Source organism: Micropterus dolomieu, linkage group LG01 (assembly GCF_021292245.1).
Source record: "Micropterus dolomieu isolate WLL.071019.BEF.003 ecotype Adirondacks linkage group LG01, ASM2129224v1, whole genome shotgun sequence".
Taxonomy (NCBI): Eukaryota; Metazoa; Chordata; class Actinopteri; order Centrarchiformes; family Centrarchidae; genus Micropterus; species Micropterus dolomieu.
In genome coordinates, this window is record NC_060150.1 from 54727533 (window position 1) to 54753118 (window position 25586).

Below are 25586 nucleotides of genomic sequence, written 5' to 3' on the forward strand. Positions count from 1 at the left end.
GTCTCCCCGCAGTCTAGGCCTATAACAGGATGGGGACAGGGATGGTTCAGGGCTCACCTGACCCTAACTATAAGCTTTATCAAAGAGGAAAGTCTTAAGCCTACTCTTATGTGGAGGTGGTGTTTGGCTCCCACAGCAAAGTGGGACCTGATTCAACAGGAGAGTAGCTTGACAGCTGAGGGCTCTGGCTCTAAGAACCATAAGAAACCCTGGATTCTGGACGTACAGTGTTTTAGGAGCATGTTAATGCACTATAAGCTCTTAAAGATATGATTGTGCCTGACCACTGAGTGCTTTATAGGTGCAGAAGGATTTTAAAAAACAAACAAGTTTAAATCTGTATCTTCCAAAGGATTTCTAGTTAGCCTACATATTAGGTCATTTACTAGGTTTTATAGTAAACTATAAAAGTGTTGCTAAAGATCACATAAAGTGAAAATTTGTCAAATAAAATGAAATGGCCTACAAATGTAAACACGAAGGTAAAGGATAGTAATAAGTTGTGCCAAATGTAATACCACAACAAAGAAATATGACCACATTACCTCTGTTTTAGCTTCATTACACTGGCTCACAGTTTGCTTTAGAATTAACTTTAAAATTCTATTGATCACTTTTAAAGCTCTTCATGGCCTCTCGCCTTGTTATATTTCTGACCTTTTAGTCCCATACGCACCAGCACGTACCTTGAGATCCTCAGGCAGAGGTCTGTTGTCTGTTCCAGAGTCTCGACTGAAAACTAAAGGGGACAGAGCGTTTGCTGTCAGGGCCCCGAGGCTCTGGAACAGCCTGCCCGAGGAAATCAGGTCGGCTGAGTCAGTGAACTCTTTTAAGTCCCTTCTTAAAACATGCTTTTATAGGAGAGCCTTTCCCGATCTTATTTGACTTTATTTTATCCCTTTAATTTTATTCTTCTTTACTTATTTTATATTTATCTTAAACGTGTATTTTAGTCTTTTCAGCGTTTTCTTGCTTTTATCATGTATTGTTTTTGTATTATTGTCTTTACACTTTGTAACTTGTTTTTGAAAAGTGCTCTGCAAATAAAGATCATTATTATTAATAATAAAGGAAATAGAACTGTGGGCTAATGGACTAATTAATTAATCAATTAAATCGCACAGTAGAACAAGAGTTTTTAACTTTAAAAAAGATAGATTATGTTACTTGCATTTACTCTGAATCCTAAATCATTTAATATTATTCCACGGAGCTGAAAAGGCTTATTTCAAACATTTTGTCATTTTACTTTGATGGTAGAAACCGGAAGTCATCTTCAAATTCTGCCTGTCATTGTTTTATTGTTGAAAGTGACTACCGGATGTCGCATCAGTTGTGACCCACAGCGGTGAGCTGTCGGCGGCGGAGAGAATAACCAGCGGTCGGAATTTCACATGAACCGGTCGGTAGCCTCACCGGTGAGGTGTCAGCGGTAGATGAAGATTGAAAACTTGTCGTCTTGAAAGTTTAAATTTAATTTAGTGCGTGGGCCGATAATGCTAGACGGAAAACCCTGATGAAGTTCACCCGAGATATCTGCCGACTGCTGGGCTTAGGAGGCGGTGAGTAAAACTGCCAGTCAGCCGTTACCAACTTTGGGTTTTTCAGTTAGTTAGTGCCACAGGTTGTTATGTGGAGTTTATATCTTTTATCTCACAGCCGCGGCCAGGTTGTGACAGCACTGATAACCCCACACTGAAACAATACATTTCACATAATAACTTCTAAATAACGTAGACAAATGTGCAGAAACGTACGGCTTCTGTAACTTAGTTATGAGCAGAGCAGGTATGGTGATGGGTTGTCTTGCTGAGCCAAATACAGCACGGATCTGCTTACAGGTAAATGACTAAATACGAATGAATGCCAATTACAGTTTGGGGTTTTTTAGTTTTTTAACTTATTTATTTAGCCTGGCAAAATGTGAATTTACAATTTTTATTTTGCTTTATTGTGTTTGTTTGCCTGCCTTTTGGTGGGGATATGGAACTATGTGATGGAGAAAGCTAATACTAGTTGGATGTCAGACTTTAAAGTTATGTTAACACCCATATTTTATGTTTTATATAGTGGTTATATCAAATTGTGGGTGAGAGGGGCTGCATGTTTTGTGTAAAAGTCACTTTTTAACTGCATCGAGTAGTGTTTCACAGTGAAAGGCTGATTGTCTTTGCCTGGGCCGTTTTAGTGTGGATGTTGATGTCACCAGAGAAGCTTTTTTTTCTGAGCTTATTAAAGAAGTTAAAAAAGTGGATCACTGTTCAAGGTAATTTTTGCATGACACAAAGACCACAGAGGAAGGGTGACACACACACACTGTATAAATGTGGCCAGTAGGGAATTTTTTTTACTATTGCTATTGACTTGTGGTGTGCCATTCCAAAGCACATCTGGGCCAAGTTATTATTTCCCCTTACTTTAAGCTGAAACTATGCTGCATATAGGTAATGTACTGTAAATACCCGTTTTAACTTGTAAAGAGTGTTAATGTCACCATTCATGTCATAAAAACGAATAGGAAATGGATTTTTCCAAAAGCTGTGACATATCTGACTTGGCATGTAGTAACATGAAAGTGCCAAATAAACATGGGTGCCTTATGACAAGGTAATTAAACATATTTACATATAGTGCTATATTATAGTAACCCCTTACTCCATCCATTGAGAGCAGTGCTAGGGGATATACTACTTGAGAGGGATATGGACTTCAGTACTGGACGTATTACTACTGAAGAACAGGACGGTGGTATCTGCTCACTTACGTGGATTCCTGTCAAAACTAAAAAAACACACAAAGTCTGCTTGGGATTTTGGATGCAACACATATTCCATATTATGCAGCACATTTTCTTTTTGGCTGACATTATTGTGGTTTGTGTTGCATTGTATTTTGACTCTCAAAGAACTAATTTGATCAGAGCTAACTTTTGTGTGGGTGTTGGATATGTTTAGACTAAAAAGGTAGCATGTCATAAACCTAACCAAAAATATTTGACTGGCAAATGAGATGTACAATAACCCCACAAGAATGTACAGAAACTGGTTTGACCACATCTGCAGTCGGTCAGCCTTGATTGAAAATAACTCAATCATGGAACAAAACCTGAATTAAAGCTTTAATGATATCTCAGCCAAACCAAAAGTAAATATTACACAAACCTTGTTTGTGTACTCAAACTACAGTACATAGTAGACAGCTGTAACACTCAGTGCCACTCAAATACTGTAAAGCTGGCGGTATTAAGAAAGACACTGATCTGATGATATGATCCTCAGCGTGTTGAAGTGTCCTTGGGAAAAATACTGATCTCAAATTGCTCCTGATTGCCTTCTGTGCGTGAATGTTAGTTCCTTTCTGATAAGCAGTTGACACCTTGCTTTGCATCCACTGCAATCAGTGTAAGATTGTGTGTGTGAATCTGACATGTAAAGTACTGTCAATTTACCATCCTTGTCTGAAACATGTGAAAAGCTACTCTCTCATAAAAAAACAAGTAAAGTAAATAGTAGTAGTAAATTAATATTCCCCTTTTAAAGGATTTTTTCTCCTTTAAGCTAAAGGTAATATGACACACTGTTTCCCCGGGGCATTTGCAAACTTGGCTTGTCTCTTTTGGAGCAATAGTTAAATTCTGTTTCCTCGGGATGACTGGTCCGTGCAGCTGTACTGATAAGGCGGGCTGTCGCCGTCTCCCAACAGGAACAAGGTCGTAGGAGATTGGCTGCTACGTTTTCGTTTTAAAATTCAGACCATTTGCTAGGTTGACACTTCCCGTCCAGACTAAAACGGCAAAATTCAAAGACCGAAAACAGAGAAGTTTGAAAATGCTGCCAACCCTGTTTTCTCCCTTTAGAATGTATTGCACGTGACCTGAGTGACATACAACAGAACTTATGTTAGTAAGCATATTTTCTTGTTTAGGATCCAGTACAAAATATAATCTCCACACATGTATAGCTGAGTGAAGAACAACCTAATTTGGACATGTAGTGAATGTCACAGGGTTAAAGACGCCCTGCCAGGAAGTAACCTTCAGAATTGGGTGGCGGTTCAGAGTGACTCACTTGTGCTGCTCATCTCTATTCTCCTCGATCGAGCTTCAATAAACATTTCAGCGAAAGACATTCCGGTTTCCTGAAACTACTTCTATCATGAGTTAACCAGCTCTCAAGAATCTGCCAATTACTAAACAATTTCCTGGGGGAATCCCGGACTTAAGAAACTTATATCACCCAGCCTAGTCCCATTAAACTTCAAGAAACAACACAATGAGCCAAAATAAACCTCTGTGATGGAAGTGCAAAACAGGCCAGGATTAGATGGAGACGTTTGGCATTTACTTTCAGTTGCGAGAACATTCCCACATGAGGAACACTTATTTTGACTTGATCCAGCATGGCTGATTAGTTCTGGCAAAAATTAAAGCCAAAAATAAATTTTTCTCTTCTTAATTTAGATAACACTATTAATACATGATTACACTCACGTTAAACAACTTTGTTGAATACTATCGGCCCATACTAATGAACCTATTTTGTTTCTATTCAAATTACCTTGAAGCAAAACAAAACTCCTGTCACTGCACACAATAGTCCGCAGGTTATTGTACAGGAAGCCTGGCATAGTAACAGGTAAATTACCTTCCTTGGACATAAAATATGTGTCTTGTCTAATGTAGACTTTCATCACAGTGACCAATGACTTCCCTAAAAGTCTTAATTCTCTAACAAAATTAAAGAAAGTCAGCAGAAATCAGAAGCAATATTAGACTTGACCAAAGCGACCTATTAATAACATTGCAACATCCTTAAAAACATTGAAACAGCCAAACATTGACCTTTAGTGTGTGCAGCGTTGCTTTGGCAGCTGGAGACATTTCAGTTTCTGGTTAGACAAACGCATCCCACACACAGTCTGCTCTTCCTGTCATTTATTTCTTCCAGACATAAATTAGGTTTATTTCAAATCAGTGTGAGTTTCCTAACGTGCCCATCCTACTTCTTGTCCTTGGACTATTTCGCTCTGGTATATCATTCTCCTCACTTTGTTCTCACCTTAGGTAAAATATCACGGTTTCACGGTATTTGGGTGGATGGTTAGATAATTAATTGACCTTCATACAGGAGACTTGAGTTTGCAACAAAAGCTAACATTAGTTTAAATTTTTTTTAGTGTTAGTAGCGCTTAGCTAGCTAGTGTTAGTATTAATTTTGGTTTTGCATTTTGTTGTGTATTTTTGTAGTATATTTTTAGCGTTTTATGTAGTGTTTTTTGTTCGCCGCAAGGCCGATGTGCTTACAGGTAGGGTTAACCTCCGTGTGTTGCAATGGGGAACTGAAAACATAGGTTGTTTTGGAGACATTGATTTTTATACAAGGACATGTTGACCTGAGGGATTCCTGCACTTTACTTCTCTGACAAAACATTAAAAAAACAGTTCATACTGCAACAGTATTACACATTGGTTTTGAAACCTTGACTTTTTCATACCGTGGGATACCCCAGAAACTGGTAACTGGCTCATGCCTAAATTGCATGGCATTTTGCTCCACAGTAATCAGGTAGAGACCTAATTATTTGATATGAATAAAGCAACACCTTCTTACCTGACAGTGTTTTTTAAAATTTGACGTGAATGAGAATATATGACATTTTGTAAAAGTTCCTCGTCAGGTGACATCACGTGATTTCACCACAGTTTGTCTTGTTTCAGATTAGATTGAGTGTCTGTCGATGAGTTACAGCGAGAGCACTTTAGTTTGGATCTACACACAATTATGTGCGTTTGTTTATAGATTTGTTGATTTATGTGTCTTTGGGTGTGCCAGTGTGCCTGTGTGTGATCTGTTTGGTGAATAGGCCAGAGGAGGGGCAGACGATACAGTGTACAGACTTGAGTTCCCTTTTTCTTTGACCACAGACGTGAGTTCCCTTTTCCTTGAAAAGATATAGCTAATGAGAGAGACACACAGATGCAACAGTGCCCTTTTGAATGTTAATGCTATTGTTGCAGTTTGTGTGTGCTATGCACACAGAAATTTAGAGCAGGGCAGAGGTAATTCTTTATTGTTATTTCTATATAGCTTTTAATATTTAATTTTACTTTAGATATCATATTTGTTTTTCTGTTGTTCTTTTTTTAACCTTTATTTATTCAGGCAGGTTCCACAATGCTCTTCTGTGTTTTCATATCTTTTATTTTCTTTTTCTGTTGCCCAAGCTCAATTAATCACATTCACATCTAGTTGCCTTTGGAGAAAATGTGACTATTTCACACAGAAAATCCATTATATTTAGTGTGGCTATTGTTTAGATCATGATCATAAGATGAAATGTGTAAGGATCTGGGTGGCATATCCCCTCGGCTAAATAATTTATCATGCTAAACCCTGGAGAATGTTATCAGACACAAACATAACAGTCCTCTCTTTTGTTTTTATAATTTAGTAAGAAGCCTCTTTGTTTTCTGAAGTGCTCCCGTTAACTAATAGCTTATCTTTGTTTTAAATGCAAAGTCATCATTTTGTTTGTCATTTCTCACAGTGCAACCCTTCCAGCATCTCAGGGGACATAATGCATTCACTGTCCTGGAAGAGCCAGAGGAAGTGTATACTGAGAAAACCTACAAAATAGAATCAGTCGAAATTTCGTAAGCATTGTGTAAAAACAGTGCTTCTGTCAAACAGATCTGGAGTTAAAGTGCTGATGCCTAAGATCAGAGATTAAAGAACTGAATGTGATGCTAATGGATGACACTTGGCATCTCGCATCACCACCATTTAAAATCGAAATCGTGAAAATCTTCTTGGCATCAGCGCAGAGAGAGAAGATGTCTAGGAAAAGACCGGGTCCTTGCCCCCTCTTCTTTCTTAAATTGGGGATGTACCAACTTTCTCGCACGGTGGCCCCCACCAACGCCCACAAGCAGGTTCTTCTGTTTCTATTCCTGTTGTGATGAGTAATAGTGAGCCAGATGCACTCAACTAATTCTACAAATATATGAAATTCTGTATCAATTCCTTGTCACCCAATCTATTTTCAGCCCTATCACAAAGAACGTCAAATTGTCAAAGAGTGCATTTAACATACTAAATGTAGCTTTATTTAACAACAGGTCTTTGGCAGGCAAATCCTTTTTAATAATGATTTCATTATCAAGTACAGACTTGCTTTTATATTTTTGCAGCAGTTCTTATTGACTCAACCCCTCCTTACTTCAGTTCTACGAGCAAAGCTAGAGCTGCATTTCATTTTACAACCCTTTTGTAATGTAATGATTTCATCAAGAAAGGAGGGGGAGATGTCATTCTGTTTAATAGCCTAATTATTTACAGTGAAAGCAGATGTTTTATGGGAAATTGGATTCTTTTGAATGTGCTGCTCTTCAGTTAAAGTCCTTATGTCGAGCTGCTTTGGTAAACCTCCACGCGCAAGCTAAATACATTTTTGATGACTTTGCTCAACTCCACACAACACTCACCACCCTGACATTATCTTTTTTAAGCAAGGCAGGTTTATTTATTTGCACCTTTCAACAAGGCAATTCAAAGTGTTTCACGAAAGTTAAAACTGCATTAATAAAATATTTATGGGAAACAAGGTCATATAAAAGACAAGATACATGTAGCTAAAGTGCAATAAGACAAATCAAATAGTAGAATAAAAATGACATTAATCAACAGTCCCTTGTTTGACTTGATTTAAAATAGCTGAGTCATTCACATGCTGTTATTCAGAAAACAATTCACTTCTGAAGGGCTGCTGTCCTGTAGGCTGTCAACGTGAATGTGAAAATCTCCAATAATAACTACAATGTCGATGCAAATGATAGATTTCGAAGCAGACTTTATTTCTTGATACTGTCTGCCATTTAAATGATGTTTGTTTGAGAATATAATTATCCTTAAAACCATGTGTATTTTTAATGTTATCGATGGAAGTGAGTCTTACAGGTTCGTTTGTTGTCTGTTTGATGTTAACATAACACTGGTTACCATACCACTGTCTGCAAACAGTACCGTATTCAGCACAATACAACAGAGTTAGACATCTTTCACTCCCATGTTGCATTCTGAAAAATCTGTTAAAAGTTTAAATCTAGTCCTGAATTCTCTGTTTTACCCAAACGTATTCCCTTCATTTGCTGTGCACATAAACAGAAAGACAAAAAATGAGAACACTGATGTTGAGAGAGCAAGAGCAAGAGCGAGGTGTGCCTGTTGATATGGGTGTGTGTTTAAAAGAGGGGAGGAAACTGTCAAGGCCACCCTGTCCAACAGCCTTGAGAACTAGATTTCACTGTGCATGGCCTTCCTATGAAACAGTAACACATGCTTTGTTTACACAGTGCTCAACATTTTTGTAGTTGAAATAAAATCGCAGACATCTGTCCTTTTTACTGTATTGTGACATCAGATGCAATTCCATTGCCTTTACTGAAACCTATAGTATATGGAAGTACTTTACAAACATTTTGCAGATGATGCGTGAGCTCACATTTGTGCTGCATGTGGAAACTTGGCAAGTAGTTTTTTTTCTTTCCTAATTGTTGTGAAAGGTTCCACGCAGTTTAATCTGCAGAGTAAATATTATGAACATAAGCTGAATTAAAAAACCAGTAAGACTTGGCAAAATCATGTAAAAATGGTTGTTGATCAGAGAGTCAGTCCTAAGAAGAGTCTGACAAGCAGCATCTAAATCTGGCCACAGATTTAAAGCAAAACCTTTCTGATTTTGCCCTTGGTGTGTTATGTTGATGGCTGTGGGCTGGTCTGTATTAAAATGAAAACAATATGTGATGGTGATTGGAATACTTGGAATATTTGTGTGATATACGTAATGTTTGGGTGTGACTGTTGTTAACAGTATACCAATAAGTCAGCAAAACTAACAATTACTTCTCCCGGAAAGTTGAATGAGCACGCATGATGGTTTCCGGTTTCCTTTACATTCACAGACGAACCGCAAAGACACTTGGCACTAATGCATACAGATGTGGCTTTTCTGTAGGTGGTGTAAATAACTTGTCTAGGCAAAATGAACACAGGGCTGGACTTAAAAATGTTTCGTTGCTCATCCAAGAGGCTTTTTTAGTTCTGCTGACTAGTGGAGAGGCCCAGGTATTTAAATCTCATGGAATTGTTTACACCATGTTACATGTGTCAGTGTCGATGTTACGACCAGTTTTTTAAGCTGAGGAAGACTCTGAGGCTTCAAACACACAGACGCGTAGTCGGAAATTCTCTCCAAAATCTGCTGAGAAGAATACTTGTCGGAGCCTGTGATTTTGTGGCATGTGTCTTCTTGTTTGTCCGTGTGCACCAGGATATTTGCAAATTACTGTATACTGAAACAAAGGCCTCCTTCAAAGCTCCAACCGTTGAAGGCTAAAGTCTAATCTTGAAATGCTTGTTACAATAATATAAAGTTTTAGCACCTGCAGTTTCTTTCAGAAACATTTCCTGCTACAATAGCAGCCCACTGTTCAGCTTTATAGTGAAATACGGTTATAACAAGTGCGAATGAAGCAGAGTGCAAAATCTATCTGTGAATTAGAGGGCAGAGGGGAGTTCAAGGAGGGACAAGAAACTTTCAACAAAGTAGCTCCTGTTCCTCAAACCACCTACATAACATACCAAAATGGATGATGCCACTTTCCAGTAGTTTTAGTTCAAATTGTAAGAATAATACAGTAATAATAATAATAATAATTATAGCCTGTTAATGATGATAAAAAGACAAGCGCTAATCCAGTGCGGTTGTGAGGCAAGACCTCTCAGGACTTTACACTTTCATGTAACCATGATGTATAAAAAACATCAGAACATTATAACACATAAACACCTTTTGATTATTAATTGTCTGCTTTTAAAATCCAACTTAAATTATCACCTTTAATGCGCTAACACAGGTGTTTTCACTTATTTCCTGATAAGACCTCTTCTCGGGACTGTGTTGGTGTGTGCAGACTGTGCTTGGTGACCTCATCCTCACTCCCACTGTGTTTGTGTTGCATACTGTTTGGTGACCTCATCCTCACTCCTACTTTTTTCTGATGTTAAAGCTACATATCGGTCAGACTAGTATTTTTGGACGTCACACCATCCACGTTCTGCTTTCACTTTCTGTGTTCAGTTTGAATCTGCTGCTTTCGATACTTCGCACGATACATACTGTAGAATAGTTGGTGGAGTATTCTATAGGCTGTGTTCGTGTAAGAGATTTTATGTTGGGGAATGAGTTTCTGTGACAAACCTATAATTTGTCATGGGCTAAATGTGGATGGTTATCCAAAACAAGCTTACTCCCTCCTTCCCTCTCTGGTTATTCCTCCTTTTCATCTGCCTTTGGTCTTGCTGTGAGTCAGGTGGTGTTGTGGCTCTTAATGCCAAACAGATTCAGTTTCTATTCGTTCCAAAAGTTTCTGAACGGACGGTCTATTCCTGGACAGAGTTTTCTCCCCTCGCCTTTCATCTGTCAAGATCTTGTGTTGGCTTGAGACCGTGCAGTACATACTCTCCACAAGCAATTTTTATCTGTCATTTATTCAGAACGTTTTTCTCGGTATCATCAGTTTTATTTCATAAAAACAACGATGAAAGCTTTTACACTACCTATACCTATATAAAAATATATATATAATATAATCCTGCAAATTCCCAGTAATGAATAGGGTTTGGCCCCTTTTTGTTTATTTTCTTCTTTAATCTGTTTACATGAATTGTTTGTAGTAAAATAGGTTGTAAGAGATTGATCATAGCATTCATATTATTATTTTTATATTTTTTTTAATTATTATTATTAAAACCTAAATGATACTGGATCTATAAGGCCAATAATAGAATAGGTTATAAAATCTCGCAGGTTAAACATTTTGGTATGGATCCCTTCTGATCTGACTGAAGTGGACATTTTACAGTTGAAGAATAAACTTGTCAGTGATCTGTGTTGGACAAACTATGTAATGGTGACAGATTTTAACAGAATTTGTAGATAATTGGCAATAGAAAGTATGAATGTTTGTTTCCGTCTGAAGCTTCGGCGTTGAAGTCACATGCTTTATGTATGTCTTGATTTATTTGCTAAGTCTGTTTACTTTACACTTTTTATTTAGTTTTATTGAAACAGTTTTCTACTTTTTTTTTTCGAATGTTTGGCTTTTCCATTCAGAGATTTCTTAAACACATTTCTAAACAACCTTAAACATCAAACAGAATTAATCTCAGTGAGATTCAGAGGAAATTTAAACATGAGTGAGAGGGGGAAATATTTCACTGGAATATTTCTAGAATGATTACCTGAACAGTATTTCTGTCCAGAGGCCCTTAGATATTTCAGGCATAGTGACTTCTTGGTGTCGTATGAGGGGAGGGGAGGAGGTTTCCCCTCTTTCCAACACACATGCCTGCCTGGGGCCATATTACGATGCACTGAAATCTTTTCTCATTTCATATACCTACAGACCTTTTACTGAGAAGTTTCTCTGGTTTCCAAGATGTGATTTTTTCTAATTTTAGCTATTAGTTTTGTTTTTGTTTGACATAAATCTGATAAAAACAGATAAAGAAAACAAACAACTTTTTCACTTCCAGAAAATTACAAAGTACGTTAGATGTAAGAACCATTTCCTAATCACTGTACTTGTGTTAATTGTGTTACCCACTCGGACCTGAAGCCTATTTGAGACTACTGTCAGAATAGAGCACATGTAGGTGAAAAAGACTTTGCTGCTTTTAGTTTCCTTTTTAAGTGTATAAAGCAGTATATTTTGTGGTTCAAGAGGAAGAGTGAGTTGTCTTTATTGCAATATTCAGTCACACATTTGTACATGGACCTCTGAGCTTTAGCTAAGAGATACTGGATGAAGTTCAGATGAAGGTATTTATACATATTCTGACTTTGGCACGTGCCCTTACACACAGTACACAGTGTCTTGTCTGTAGAGTCACAACCTCATGTCTGAAGTCTATTTCTGCCTCTGTCTGCTGGGCATCAAGACTTGCTGATAGCATTGACTGTGAAGCTGAAGGCTGGATTCCAGAGGAAGCAAAGAAAAGATAAAGTATTAAACAGTATTCTGTCTCACAACAGATAGCGCTCACTTTGTGATTGTGTTTTTTAAATGACGTGCTTATTCCACATATTTGTCGGTTGTGTCTAAACCGAGTGACAGAGAGGAGCCCCTCCCCGCTGATCATCACGCAAGGCGATGGTCCCTTTTTAACAGCACTGTTGCACAAGAAGCGACGGCCACTAATCCAGGAAAATGTAAAAACACTTAATTTATGAGGTTATAATAAAGATAAGCTGCTACGTTATGTGTGATTAGAAAAGAGCAGAGAAGCAGAACTGCTTGTTGACCAGTGCAGAGGAAAGAGCTTCTGGTGTGAATAGCCAGGCTACCCTTCACAACGCTTCTGCCTCTGGTGTGTCTCCTTCTCCGCTGTGTCTCACCGGTTTATATTTTCAACAGTAAGCACATAAGATAAGATTTTATCCCAAACCTGGGGAAGTTCTTGTCAAGTATCATCAACATGAGGATGATTCCCAATAAGGCACTGAATACATATTTATCTACATTTTAGTTAGTGTTTGTAATATGTCTGTTCAGAACATGGTGCTTTATTTTTATACTTGTCCTTTTTGTGCTGGTTTATAGTTTTAACCATTAGTGAGCGGGCTGTTACATTTCTTGTACCAGCTGCATTTTGTTTGCTGTTTTCCCTCCCACACTTGTGAATAAGAATCCAGCGCCCTTGACTGACACCACTCATGTTGACTATAAGTGATGCTTTGTTGCACATTTATCACCACTGTTTAGGAAACACTGTCAGCTCGTCATGCTGCTGAATAGGCTGCATCATTAAAACATCAATTATAGATATTGGCTGTTGTACCTGCCTTCATTTGGGACAGAGTCAGACTTATTTGAACAAACCACATCCCTGTATAATATTTGTATAACGGCCATTATTAGACTAAGTGGGCTTTTATTTAAATATGTGTGGTAATTTTTTTTTGATTCTTCGGAAACAGACGGACCAACATCAGACCAAATAAAGGCTCACACTCGTTCTTTCCGTCTGGTTCGTCATCCAATCACAAGCTGCCACAGCAGGTATCACCAGTGTAGTTTTGCATGGGAAATGTGTCACTCGGACAGTGGAAGTCAAAACATACACTAGACAAACAAAAACATTGTCAAAACATTGTCTGTCTTTAAAGAGAGTTTAAACCTACTGGCTGAAAAACTGGCATATAAAAGGGATGTTTATCTTTCCATGTTATAACCTGTGTCTCATCCCTTACAGCAAAACACTAATGCAATGAATAAAATATATATGTTTATATATGGTAGATTATCTGTGTGTGTGTGTCTCTAGATGGGCCCGGTGAGGAGGAGATGGAGGTTCAAGATGAAGCTCCTAGCCCAACAGACAGAAGAAAAGACCAAAGCCCATCACAGGTATACTGGACGATTGCTATACTAAATAAACTAAACTAACCTTGTACTCAATTATAGAAATATTATATTGGACTTGTCTGTATAAAAACAGTGGATTACTAGTAAAACACACGTTAAATGTACTTGTTGGTTACTGTAAAAACAGATCACAGTTAAATTATCTACGGGCAAATACTTGCATACATTTCACAATGAACCAGTGCTTAAGTGCTTTGAGGTGCAGTAACGCTAATGTCCACTAGATGCTGTCGTCGGGGGGGGGGATCCTTTCGAAAGGGGCCAACTTTTCTCAAGACATACAAAGTATTTTTCTCTCAAAAGCTATTTTCTCTCAGAATTATTGCTGTATTTAAACTACAGAAATCAATCAGAAAGATCAGTTAAGAAGTGACTCCAAGCTCTTCTGAAAATAAATGTGCATCTGTCAGTTACCTTTGTAACTAGCTCTGTGTGTGTGTGTGTGTGTGTGTGTGTGTGTGTGTTGATCAGGCGATGCTGAACAGTGAGGAGGGTTTGGATGATGAGGAGAGAGCAAGAAGGAGAGCAGAGAGGAGGAGAGCAAAAAGGAAAGTGAGTAAAAATAATTCAGTCTCACTGCCGTGAAAATATACTTCAAGGCTCATGAGCTGCAACTACCAACTGTAATACAATATCTTACAGGTACAGCATCAGTGGAAGTGGATATGTACCAAAGTCAATTTCTAGCTGAAGTGTACAGCTATGTTGTCTAAAAAGAGGGATATCTGACGTAAGAATGTGATAAACCCTCTCGTCTTTGTCTGGTGATTTGTGTCTTTTATACTTACTAGAAATGTGTGTAACAGTTTAGTTAAATGACATGCAATGACCGTATCTCATCATCATCATCGTCATCGCCACTATTGTCAGCTTCTATTGTAACATGCTCAACATCCACATGTCACGAAGATAAACATGGTGTCCATGTTGCAGCTCATGTCTTTATGAATGCTCTACTAACGCAATTGAATGTGTCTCCTACACTCCTCACATCACCACACCCTTATTTCCTCCTGTCGCCTCATCTGTCTTTACATCTTTTTAGCGGTTGTTAACATTTTACCACACCCTCCTCATAACTGTTCCCACACTTGTTTCCTGGCTTTTTATGACACACCTGACTGCACATCTGCTTCTACATCTGTGTCCATTCCTGTCTCTGTGCCATCCCACAGCCACCATGTCCATGCTCTCCTTTCAGAGGCAGAAAGAACGGAAGAAACTGGAGAGAGAGGAGAGGATGGAGGATGCTTCAGAGCAGGTGACACCATAAAAGGCCCGATGTACAAAGCTGTGTGTGTTTCCATATGTCATCATCACCATATGTCAAGTATTGGAAAATGCTGAATTATAACTTCTGTTTTCAAGGTTAGGAATGTGCTGGAATTTGAATATTTAAATACACTCCTTGAAAAACTCAAGATAATCTGGTGTTTCAGGGATTTGATTTTTCACGCATATTCCGTATTTTATGTCCTGAAAATGTGACCCACGTGAATTTTCCAGATCGTAAAAAAAACCTTTGATGTTCTCGATAGCTTGTCTGTCCTCTCCTCTGCGTGTTTGATGGAGGGTGGGGCTCAGCTCCTACACACACAGCAGACAGCAGAGCAAAGAGGCCGTTGTTGACACATTGAACTCGAGGTAACCGTTGGGTGTGGATGTCATAAAACAAATAGTCAAATGGCATTTGTTTGATATTGGGCACACACTCAAAGCAAAAGTCAGCTTGTAAACATCTTAAGGGTCCTGAAAGGGCTAGTTGAATGTCAGTAGGTCTTATTAACTGGTATTTGGAAAAAGAAAAGTGCTTGAGTGAGAAAACACCTGTGAATGAGACACAAGGCTCATGGCCGTCACGGTCCAATGCCGAAGCAAATCATCTCAGTGTACACTGCAGGAGGGCGTCTGCGCCTACATAGATGTACAAACAAACGTGTCCAACCACTATTTTAAGCCCTGTTCGGCAATGCTTTCCTAAAAGCTGACCCAACCCTGAGACCTCGATGTGCATGGGTTTTAATGTCTGCTCAGTTAAGTTATGATGTTTCAATTAAAATTGTTGCACCGATTCCAAGCAATTTTCTGAAATTTCAATGACTATATCCAAACAATCTTACTCATCCAACAGGTGTTTGGACTTATGAAATATGACAAAAATAAATAACAATGAAGTTCACTTTTACTCACTAATATTTTAGATGCATTGCTCAATGTTTCATTTTGAAGACACAATTCTGTTAGCTTTTGCCCTTACGTTACATAAAACTGTGTGTGACTTCTTCTGGGTATGTTTTTAATAAGGCTTTTTACTTTTAACAGGACGAAGGAGTGGCTGGAGTGTTGTCAGAGAGTGACAGTGAGGAGGAACTGAAAGAAAATGAGGAATGGATCGCTGTTCGACCCAGAAATAAATGCAACCCTGAATCACTCCCTGCCCTTGTGACTGAGTATGAGAGCAACCACCAGCTGTCCCACAGGACCTCGGAAGAGGTGGGTTGAAACTGGTCCGGTAAACTTAATATATCATTCATTCTTCTAATTAAATAAATTAATCGTCCCTAGTGACCAAGTGTTTTGGCAATTGAAGCAACAGAGTGACACAATAGTTTGTCAGTCCTGCAAAGTGTTATTGAACAGCCACGAATTAGTGAGACAGCGAATCCTTCTCTGCTCACTGACTGTAAAGTTGGATGTGTACTCCTACTACTAATAAAATGTAATTGCTTTAAAATTTACTTATGGCAAGAGGGCAAAGTTAAACAGGTAAAACAAATAGCTCCCAAGAGAGTCGAATGGCACTTGCTAAATGTTGGGCATAAGTCTCAAGGGTCCTCATGGGGCTAGTTGAATGTCAATAGGTCTTAATAACTGAGAATTGAAAATTATAAATACTTAAATGAAGAAACACTCGTGAATAGGACACAATGCTATTTAGTGAAAAACACTTTGGTGCCGACTCCATGATCCAAGGCAGGAGCAAATCATGTTTCTGTGCACTGCAGTAGGGCGTCTGAGCCTGCATAGACGTACAAACAAACATGTGTTTAACCACCTTTTAAGCCCTGTTCAGCAATGATCTTGACTTCCCAATAGCCCCAGGTTGGTGCATCCTAAGGTTCAGAGTTGTGTTGAGTGCTTGGACCCCAGTATGCTTGTGATGCAAGTCTAGTTTTCCTTTGTCTGGTCCAGAGTGGATATGTTCAGTTTGAATTTTTGTATGTGGTTTGTTTACGTTCACACTGCCAAGTAATAAGCAGACTGGGGGCTTTTAAACAAATATCACATGGCCGTGCAAGTTTTGTAATACCTATAGGGTTAAATGTCACCCACTTCCAGAACTTGCAACTTCAACTAAACATTAGTAGACTTGTCTGTACTCTTTGCTGCAATTCACTGTCTTGTGTTCATACATGAATGAAGGTGAATGAAGCAAACCTCATTTTCCTTGGAAGAGGACCAAGACCTCTATTTTAAGGTATCTTGGTGCAGTAACTTTGTAGCAGCTGCATCTGATTGGCTCCCCTGCTAAAACTAACCAAACTAGACATGTTAACACTGCAGAGTTTCAATAAACTGTTCCATGCTTGGTATAAACACAACCTTACTTAACGCTGTGGAAAAGAGCACTGTAAAGCAGCAAGTATATGTTAGTACAGCTTTCAGTCTCCTTTTGGAAATTGATTTACTTGATTAACATTCAAATCAGCATTTGATCAGAAAAGGTCTTTCTTTTTTAAAACGATGTCAGCCTAGTGATTGTTCTGTGTTACTTCGTGGTGTTTCAGGAGCCAGAGTGGGATGTCAGCAGTGCATTTGTGGCCAAAGCTGCCAGCCACATCAAACTCAAAACCCTGAAGAACAGAGCAACGCAGGTCTCCAGAGAGAACAAGGAGAACGAGACCAGAAGCAGCCAGGTACACACACACACACACACACACACACACACACACACACACACTCCAAGAACAATGAAAATGTAATTCTGTGGCACATTTTGTTGATTTGTCTGATGACAGATTAGTTATTTTGCTGAAGATGTGGAAACCAGTGAAATTAGCTAAACTATAATAACACAACTGTAATCGCAGGTGGAGAGCACTGAAGAAATGAAGAGGAGGGGGGAGTCTCTTACAGGTGAATCATCTATATTATGCCTTTTAATAACTGTAGTACACATATATCATTGTGTTGTTTGAGTAAATTCAGTCCATTAGATCCCAAATTTCATTCATTCTCTTTTTTTCTTATGCTAATTTCATCCTCTAATAATAATTAGTAGAATTAACTGAATTACCAATAGTATAAATGCAGTAGCTAGACATTTGATTTGATATGCTGTGCTGTTTCTAACATAGTATGAAGTATGAGAGGTAGAAAATAGTTTATAAAACTCTGACTTGGATAAAACACTATATATATATAACTTAGTGGTTCTTTTTCTCCCATGAAAACAGCTTTATATGACAGATACTGAGATGTGTATCTCTGTGGTTAAAAGCTGTGAAAGATTATATCTGAAAGATAATAGTGTTTCCATTCAGTCCTGGTTAGTAAAAATTTAGCTGATTTTATTAGGAGCACTTCCTTGACAGAAAGGCATATGTGTGTGTATATTCTCCAGTGCAGGGCATTCAGATGTTCGGGCAAGGCCAGTACAGCCAGGCAGTGGACATGTTCACAGAAGCCATCTACTGTGACCCCAATGACCACAGGTGAGCTGAAATGTGAACTTTGACCCCAACTCAACTACACTAACCCTGTTCCTGATCGTACCACCTCATTTCCCCCTGTCTCCCTCACATTCACCTTGGTTTAAATAAATGTCTTCATCTTGCCTCTCAGGTTCTACGGGAATAGGTCTTATTGTTATTGGTGTCTGGAGCAGTACTCCTCTGCCCTCAGAGATGCTCAGAGGTCCATTCAGCTGGCTCCTGATTGGCCAAAGGGATACTTCCGTAAGGGGTGTGCTCTCATGGGGTTAAAGGTCAGCAGCTAATGTACAGCAGACTAATTCACATACATAAAAAGTAATAATTTCCATTCTGTGATTTAATATGGTGCGTGTGTGTGTGTGTGTGTGTGTCCATTCCAGAGGTACAGTGAGGCAGAGAAGGCCATTGAGCAGGTGTTAAAGTTGGATCAGCACTGTAAGGAAGCATCCAGTAAACTTTTTACTTGCCGGGTCCTGCAGCTCATGGTGAGGAGGACGAGTGACTAGAAGGCTCGACTTCTTCTGAGGCAAAGTTTACGTATTCAAGTTAACTGCGGCCTGCACACAAAACCAGGAGCTAGACTTAAGTCCAAGACGTTTAAAGATATCACTGTGAAACTGATTTAAAAGCATCATCTCAACATTATAAACAAAAATGAACTGCAACAAAAGAAGACAGACGAGCATGAGGTTAGCTGCTGTTAATAGTTAGAGCTGGACCAGTCTGGAAGTACAGGACAGGTTATGTAGTAGCTTTGATGACCAGTGACCATGACTACTAGTGCTTGGTGTGTTGGAGTGGACTTGATTTCTTTTAAAATCTCAGAATCTCATGCATGTTTTCATTCAACCAGTTGGAGCTGAGTGTTTCCTAATCCCAATGTTGATTTAGTGTCTTGCTTCAGGGCATTTTGAAAATAGATGTATACATGCAGTGATGTACTTGACTTTTTTAACTTTAATTTCTTTTACTTTAGGAGTTGGGTTTTGAGGAAGAGCAAAGTAAACTGCTGCTGGAGAAGTTCACCACCGTTCAGGCAGTCATCACTTCACCCGAGGCCAAAAGTGAGAGCCAGCCGCAGTAACACTTCTGTCCACGTGGGGGCAGCACTGTCCTATCAGACATCCATAACAGCAACATGCTGCTCCTACTGTCACTACATACTGGCAGCAAGACACAAGTGTAAAGAATCATTACATGGACAGTAAATTATAAAGTTAATATTATCGACAGCACACAACAGACTTTGCATTGAAGTTAGGACAGTATTAATGGGCAGAGAAAAATGTTGCTTGCATGGTCAGATATAATCAGTAGATTGCATATATAATAGCAATCTGTAGTCTATATACTAGACATGCAGTACTATCCTTTGCACCATGATGAGGGGATAAGCAGGGGATAAGCTGTTTGCACCTCAAGATTATTTATATGATAAAGTTAATACAGTGTCTGTATAAGTGTGGCCCACCATCTCAGGGGAAATAACCCTGGGGTGGTGATGGACCAGTGGATAAGACACATGCCTTTGGTGTGAGAGACCCAGGTTCAAATCCCTGAACGAGGCGTGCAACCTCCGACCCATATAACAATTGTAAGTTGCTTTGGATGAAAGCGTCAGCTAAATGAATAAATGTAAGTGTACCTGCCAGAGAACGATAATTTAAAGGAGACCACAGTTATTTTAAATACCTCCCATTGATGTTCTGTTTTTATTCTGTTGTCATTACATCGTTGACTTCTACCTCTTGTCTCCTCTTACTTCCAGCACTGAAGCACACATCTCCACAAGACCAGAGTGGGTAGGTTGTATGGCTATAAGCAATACACATAATCACACCAATCACTTCAAATTTTCAATACGGTATCATTTCAAACATGAAGCAAACCAATCTATATATATTTCCATAGAAATATTTACAGCATTACAGTGTCTGCTGTGGGTAATACAAAATGATATTGTTAATCTTCACAAATATAAAAATGACTTTTGGTGGTGTGTCTAAAAGCATCTATTAAACAAATAGTTCAAGTTCAAGACCTTTATTTGTCCCTAAGGGGCGATTAGTTTTGCTGCGGTAGCAAAGAAGTTGACACACAGTACATAACAACAAAGACGATAACATCGATTAAAAATACAGGGTCAGACCAATGGGTAAATGAATACCACAACATTAAAAGTTTAAGTTCAAGTGAGCCTTATGTGCAGACGCTACCTATTCTTTACAGAATTAAGCAGAGAGATAGCAGAAGGTACGAGAATTTATATCGATTTGTTTTGGCTGGTGGTTGACTGAAGCGGGAATCAGAAGGCAGCATCTTAAATTCTGCATGCAGGGGGTGAGAACTATCAGACATGATGGATTCTGCCTTTTTAAGCACATGTCTGTTGTACAGTTCAGTTAGTTTTATCTGCTGAATCCCAATGATTTTGCTGCTAACTTTATTTACCATGTGTTTTACTAAGAGAAGCATACCAGCAAATACATGAAAAAGACGGACTCAATAAAAGATTTATAAAACAATGTCATCAGGGATCTGTCCACTAACTTTTGCTTTCTCAGACAGAAAAGACGTTGCTGACTTTTCTTACTCAGCATATCTGTGTTTAGTTCAAAGGTCAACTTGTTATCAATGATGATTCCCAGATAATTATATGACTCAACAATTTCAACCTCTTTAACATCTATAATCATCTTTTCAGGAGTTGGATGGTGACGTCTAAAATCAATGCACATGTCCTTTGTCTTTGTAACATTTAAGTCTAAAAAGGCTTCTTTTAAAAAATAGGGTAGTCCAGGGCCGTGAGATGTTTCAGTGGAGTCCATTAAACTTACTATGACTTTACGATATAGTTATTGGTTAGTTCACTACGGCAGTCGTTAGTGTACATAATGTATAAAAGAGGAGAGACACAGCCTTGAGGGGAGCCGAATAATCAAACAATGAACAAATAATCTCTCTCACATTATCCACTCCTGTGATCTTTTACCTTACTTTGTCTCTTCCTGTTCACATCCGTCACTTGATTTCTTCTCTTATTTTTTTCCCTTTTCTATTTTCTAGGAGCTGCCGCTCTCTGTGGGTTGGGAACATTACATTGGAAGTTACAGAGAAAGACCTCTGGGATCTCTTTAAAATGTACAAACACATTGTGTTTATGTTCACCCATTATTAATAGTGAACACTGTCAAACACCCAAGTAAAAGTCAGTTTACCTTTTGGTTTAGGGCATGGCATGTCATATCATCATTAGTGCAACTGCAGATTGATATAATGATAAGAACATTATTTTAAGACACCTGCATGAAGCATCGCAGGTAGGTAAACTGCACTAATAAAGACACACATGGTGGAGACTAGACTTGTGAAGATGGGACACATGGCTGTGTTACAGTGTAATGAGAGTAAAAGTGGGAGAAGTAGTAGTTGTAGATACAGTAGGCTAGTTACAGAGGTATAGGTATGAAGTAGTAGCAGCTTTGGCATAGTTACAGTAGTAGGTAAAGTAGTACTTGTAGCAGGATTAACTCTAGTGCTACTAGTTGTAATAGTATCACTACCATCAGTAGTGGAATAGTTGGTGTACTACTGTTACTGTTATTATTATAATAATTACACCATGAATTGTCAACACTTTGCCTGCAGATTGTACCGCACTGCTTTGCTGTAGTTTAGAGGCTCTGCGTTTCCATGGTTACAGGTTTGGTGAGATTGAGAGCATCAAAGTTCTTCACGAGCGTTTCTGTGCCTTTGTCAACTTCAAGAATGCCAACATGGCTGCCAAAGCCCTGGAGAAGCTGCAGGTGAGTAATAGGTAGGCTTAGTTTTCAGGGGAACAAACTCGACTTGATGTTTATCATCTCGGATGTTATTGTCTGAGTATGTTAACGTGCAGTTTTGTACAGCACAGTTGGTCAAACTTTAGACTTGTCTAAAGTTTGACCAACTGTGCTGTTTCATCCTGTCCAGGGGGTGGAGCTGGGGAGCAACAAGCTGGTGATGAGATACCCAGACCGCTGGATCCAGCGGACCGCGCCCCCCATGCAAAGGACCAACACTAACCTCAGCAACAACACTGCAGGAACACAGCAGAGCTTAGCTGTCATAGGGTACCGAGTAACTTACTGATAACATGTGTATCTGTGTGTTGTTGTGCCTTTTTTCTTTGCAAAAATGTCCCGCTCATGACATGTTTGAGTTGTTTTAGGGTTTAGAGATTAGCATTGGTTATCAATTAATGTTAGACATGTCAGTGTGTGACAGTTTAGGCTGTTAGGTGTGGATTTTGGGAATACATTCTCCACATTGATGATCCTGCCAAGATAGATATCCAAAGATGATAGTGCCATTACCAGACCACCATTTTTTTCTTGCACAATAAAAAAAAAAAGGCAGCACAAAACAAAAGGACAACTTGTAAAACAAAATACTGCTTTATTATAAAGGTTTAAAAACTGTTAATGATCCTAAAATTATTATGGTTTCTCCCTATTGTGCATTTGCAGTAGTGTAGTGTACTTTAGATTCAAAGTTAAGTGAAACTGTTCTCTTCTAGGAAATCTCATAATGCTGGTGATTCAAATTGAAAGAGAAAATCCCAGTTCCTTATTTCTTATTAAGGCTCAACCAGTTGGCCAACAACTTCACTAAACAGGGATTTGAAAACACACCATAATCACAGTACAATCCTTTTTACACACAAGTGAACACATGTGGCCCAGTGGAAATTTTCTGTGAATATAATGCAGGATCTTCTTCTCCTCTGGTTCTGTCCACGCAGGTCCAGACGGTGTGTACCAATAGATGGAGATGTGTGCTTCTACTGGCAGACCACAGGCTGTTTCTATGGTGACAAGTGCCGCTTCAAACACATACCAGATCAACAAGGTCGAGACAAGAAACCATGAACACCCTAACTATATCCCCTACCCTCCCAAACCCAGCACCAAGGCACACCAAAGAAGGATTAAAAAGAGAGGAGGAACAAGAAGGACAGTGAGCAGAGTGGAGGACAGAGAACGAGAAGATGGTCTGCCTGAGAAAACTGACAACTGAATGTGTGTGAGAAAAAGAAAGAGAGTCAGATGTGGTATTTATGTGATAGCCAAAGTCAGGGGTTGCAACTCTGACATGATGAGGACTTTGACAACGTCCAGAGCCCACCCTCAGAGAGACGCTTAAAGAATCAATTCATACGATACCACAAACCCTCTAATGCAAGAAGGTCTTCAAAGGAATTTCATTCATTTGAAATGTCACTGAAAAACCCCACAGAAGAACCCTTGAGATCCCTGCTCTGTTGGAAGTAAGTTATCAGTCATCAAAATGTTTTATCTGGACAAATACATTTGGTTGAACCATATTGGAAACACTACCAAAACCCAGTTCTGTGACAAACTCTTTCACACCACTGTAGAATTGCTTTAAAGACAAAATGTATTTTCATGAAACATTTGAAATGTATACTGTACATATTTGCACAAAACAATAAACCAATGAAACCCACATAAAATTTGTTTTGAGTTTATTCAGCACGGTTTATAAAAACCTGACTTGCACATCAAAACACATTTTTTGTTATGATTGCTGCAGTGAAGGGTGGGGCATAGTCACACATATTAACTAAAGTGAAGGCACTAAAGATCATATTATGTAGCACACTTACTTATCTAGGACATTTTGGTCAAAGTAGTAATTTTCCAGGACTTTCCCTCCAGGAATATACTGCCAACAAGACTACAACCGTGCCAAAAGAGTAAGTGTCCAAATAAGGTATGGTATTTGGTTCAAGTCAAGATACTACGCTTACCTAAGTTATTCTGTGTGTCATTCAAGCCACCTGCAACACTTTCTCCATAGAGCCAGTCTGTAATGAAACTAAATAAAGATAATCTCGTTCTGGGGTCATGTAACAAATGGTTAGCCTTGCATCCTTTATCAAAACAGCTGCGTCAGTCAGTCGACTAAGAAGGCAGAGAGGAGGGACAGAGTCTGACCTGCTGTTGTAGAGAGTCACAGACTGTCGCCTTAGTTCAGCATTTGACCCTAACATGACCAGGGGATAGCTAGCTGTGTCACAGTATTCTTGGTGTGTTTAATATAAGCACATGTTTGATCCTGTGCTAATGTTGAAATGCTAATGCTAGTCACACACATCTTTGTAAAAGACTAGTGATGAAGTTATATCCGCCCAGTAATACTTTAGCATTTCACTCTGTGTGGCTTTCTTGGATTTTTAGTTCATTTATAGCAGATTCTTTCCACAGAAGATACTGAATACTAAACATAGTAGCCTACTTGCTTTTTACACTGACTCATGGGGACCCTACTATCTTCCCACTGGCTCACAGATCTGGGATCTCCATATGTAAAGTCTGCAGGTGGCAATCAGCAGCTGCTGGATCAATCATTGCTGTTTTCCTGTCTGCTAGTCCTTTCTGTTTGCATGTGGATTAGTTGAGTAGTTCAGCGTAAATGTGAACTTTAAGTCAGGAAAATCCATTTGAAGTTATGGGAAGATGTACGGGACATTGTATCTTCCCACACTGCTTGTCTTTTTAGATAGTTTAACTCCAGACAGTCCTGTTTAGTACTGATGGCAGGATGATTTCAGATCAGCTGTGTCGTATTTAATTTAATCTAAACTGTCACAACAGGTAGAGAAGAAGTGATTAAAACATAGTGCTTTTCTGTCCACGAAATGTCCTCAAGAGTTGTGAGGATGGGCAGTGCAGGTGCTTACAGGCCTCAAACAAATTCTTAAATTTTGTTTTCCAATGATGTGAAGCGGACGTTTTGAGCAATCTGGTCTCTATTTTGTACAGCTGCCAGCCACAAGGATCACACACATTGTTTTTTTTCACAACCACATCCTTTTCAAGCTAAAGTTGCCCATGCACGATCTACCTGCTGTTTTAACAAGCAGAGATGAGAGGAGCAGCTATGGGTTTAACAGCAGCAACAAGTGGATTTGATGTGTGAGGAGATGCAATGTGCTGCAGACTTTACAGGACAACCTTAATTGACTGTACAGTAGCCTACAACTGGAAGTGCATTAATAATTCATATTAGGAATCTTGACAGCTTGCCACCAATTACAGTCAATGATCTTGGCAACTGTCTGGTGTTAGGCACCGACACCAGTCTACAATTCAAAATTAAGTCTTTAAGCCTATGTCCAATTAACATGTGGGTGGGTACAGGAACTTAAGATCTACAGGCCAAATGCAGACTATGCAAAGGTTAAGAGTTGAGACAGCTAACTGAATGCTAAAGACACTTTGGCTAATCATGCATAATTATATCTATCTAGCTATAAGAAAACACATATTGTTAGCCTACCTTTATGTCTGAATGTATATTGCCATATTTCGTGTTGTGAA

At 38.9% G+C, this 25586-nt stretch overlaps 1 protein-coding gene across 2 annotated transcripts; it reads left to right on the plus strand.

Annotated features, from left to right (window-relative positions):
- The first annotated feature begins 1346 nt into the window (after positions 1-1346).
- Positions 1347-23709, plus strand: LOC123970253 (STI1-like protein). Of its 2 annotated transcripts, XM_046048245.1 has the most exons (17): positions 1347-1562; positions 13039-13120; positions 13386-13468; positions 13958-14038; positions 14688-14747; positions 15809-15979; positions 17275-17403; positions 17578-17623; positions 18111-18201; positions 18332-18473; positions 18582-18686; positions 19178-19265; positions 19970-20003; positions 21268-21342; positions 21905-22007; positions 22174-22313; positions 22985-23709. In XM_046048245.1, exons 3-17 carry the CDS (start codon positions 13406-13408, stop codon positions 23109-23111), a joined length of 1455 nt encoding a protein of 484 aa, XP_045904201.1. In that variant the 5' UTR covers positions 1347-1562; positions 13039-13120; positions 13386-13405; the 3' UTR covers positions 23112-23709. The 2 variants fall into 2 exon arrangements, with proteins under 2 accessions (XP_045904201.1, XP_045904191.1); XM_046048235.1 differs by lacking the exon at positions 13039-13120.
- The last annotated feature ends 1877 nt before the right edge of the window (positions 23710-25586 follow it).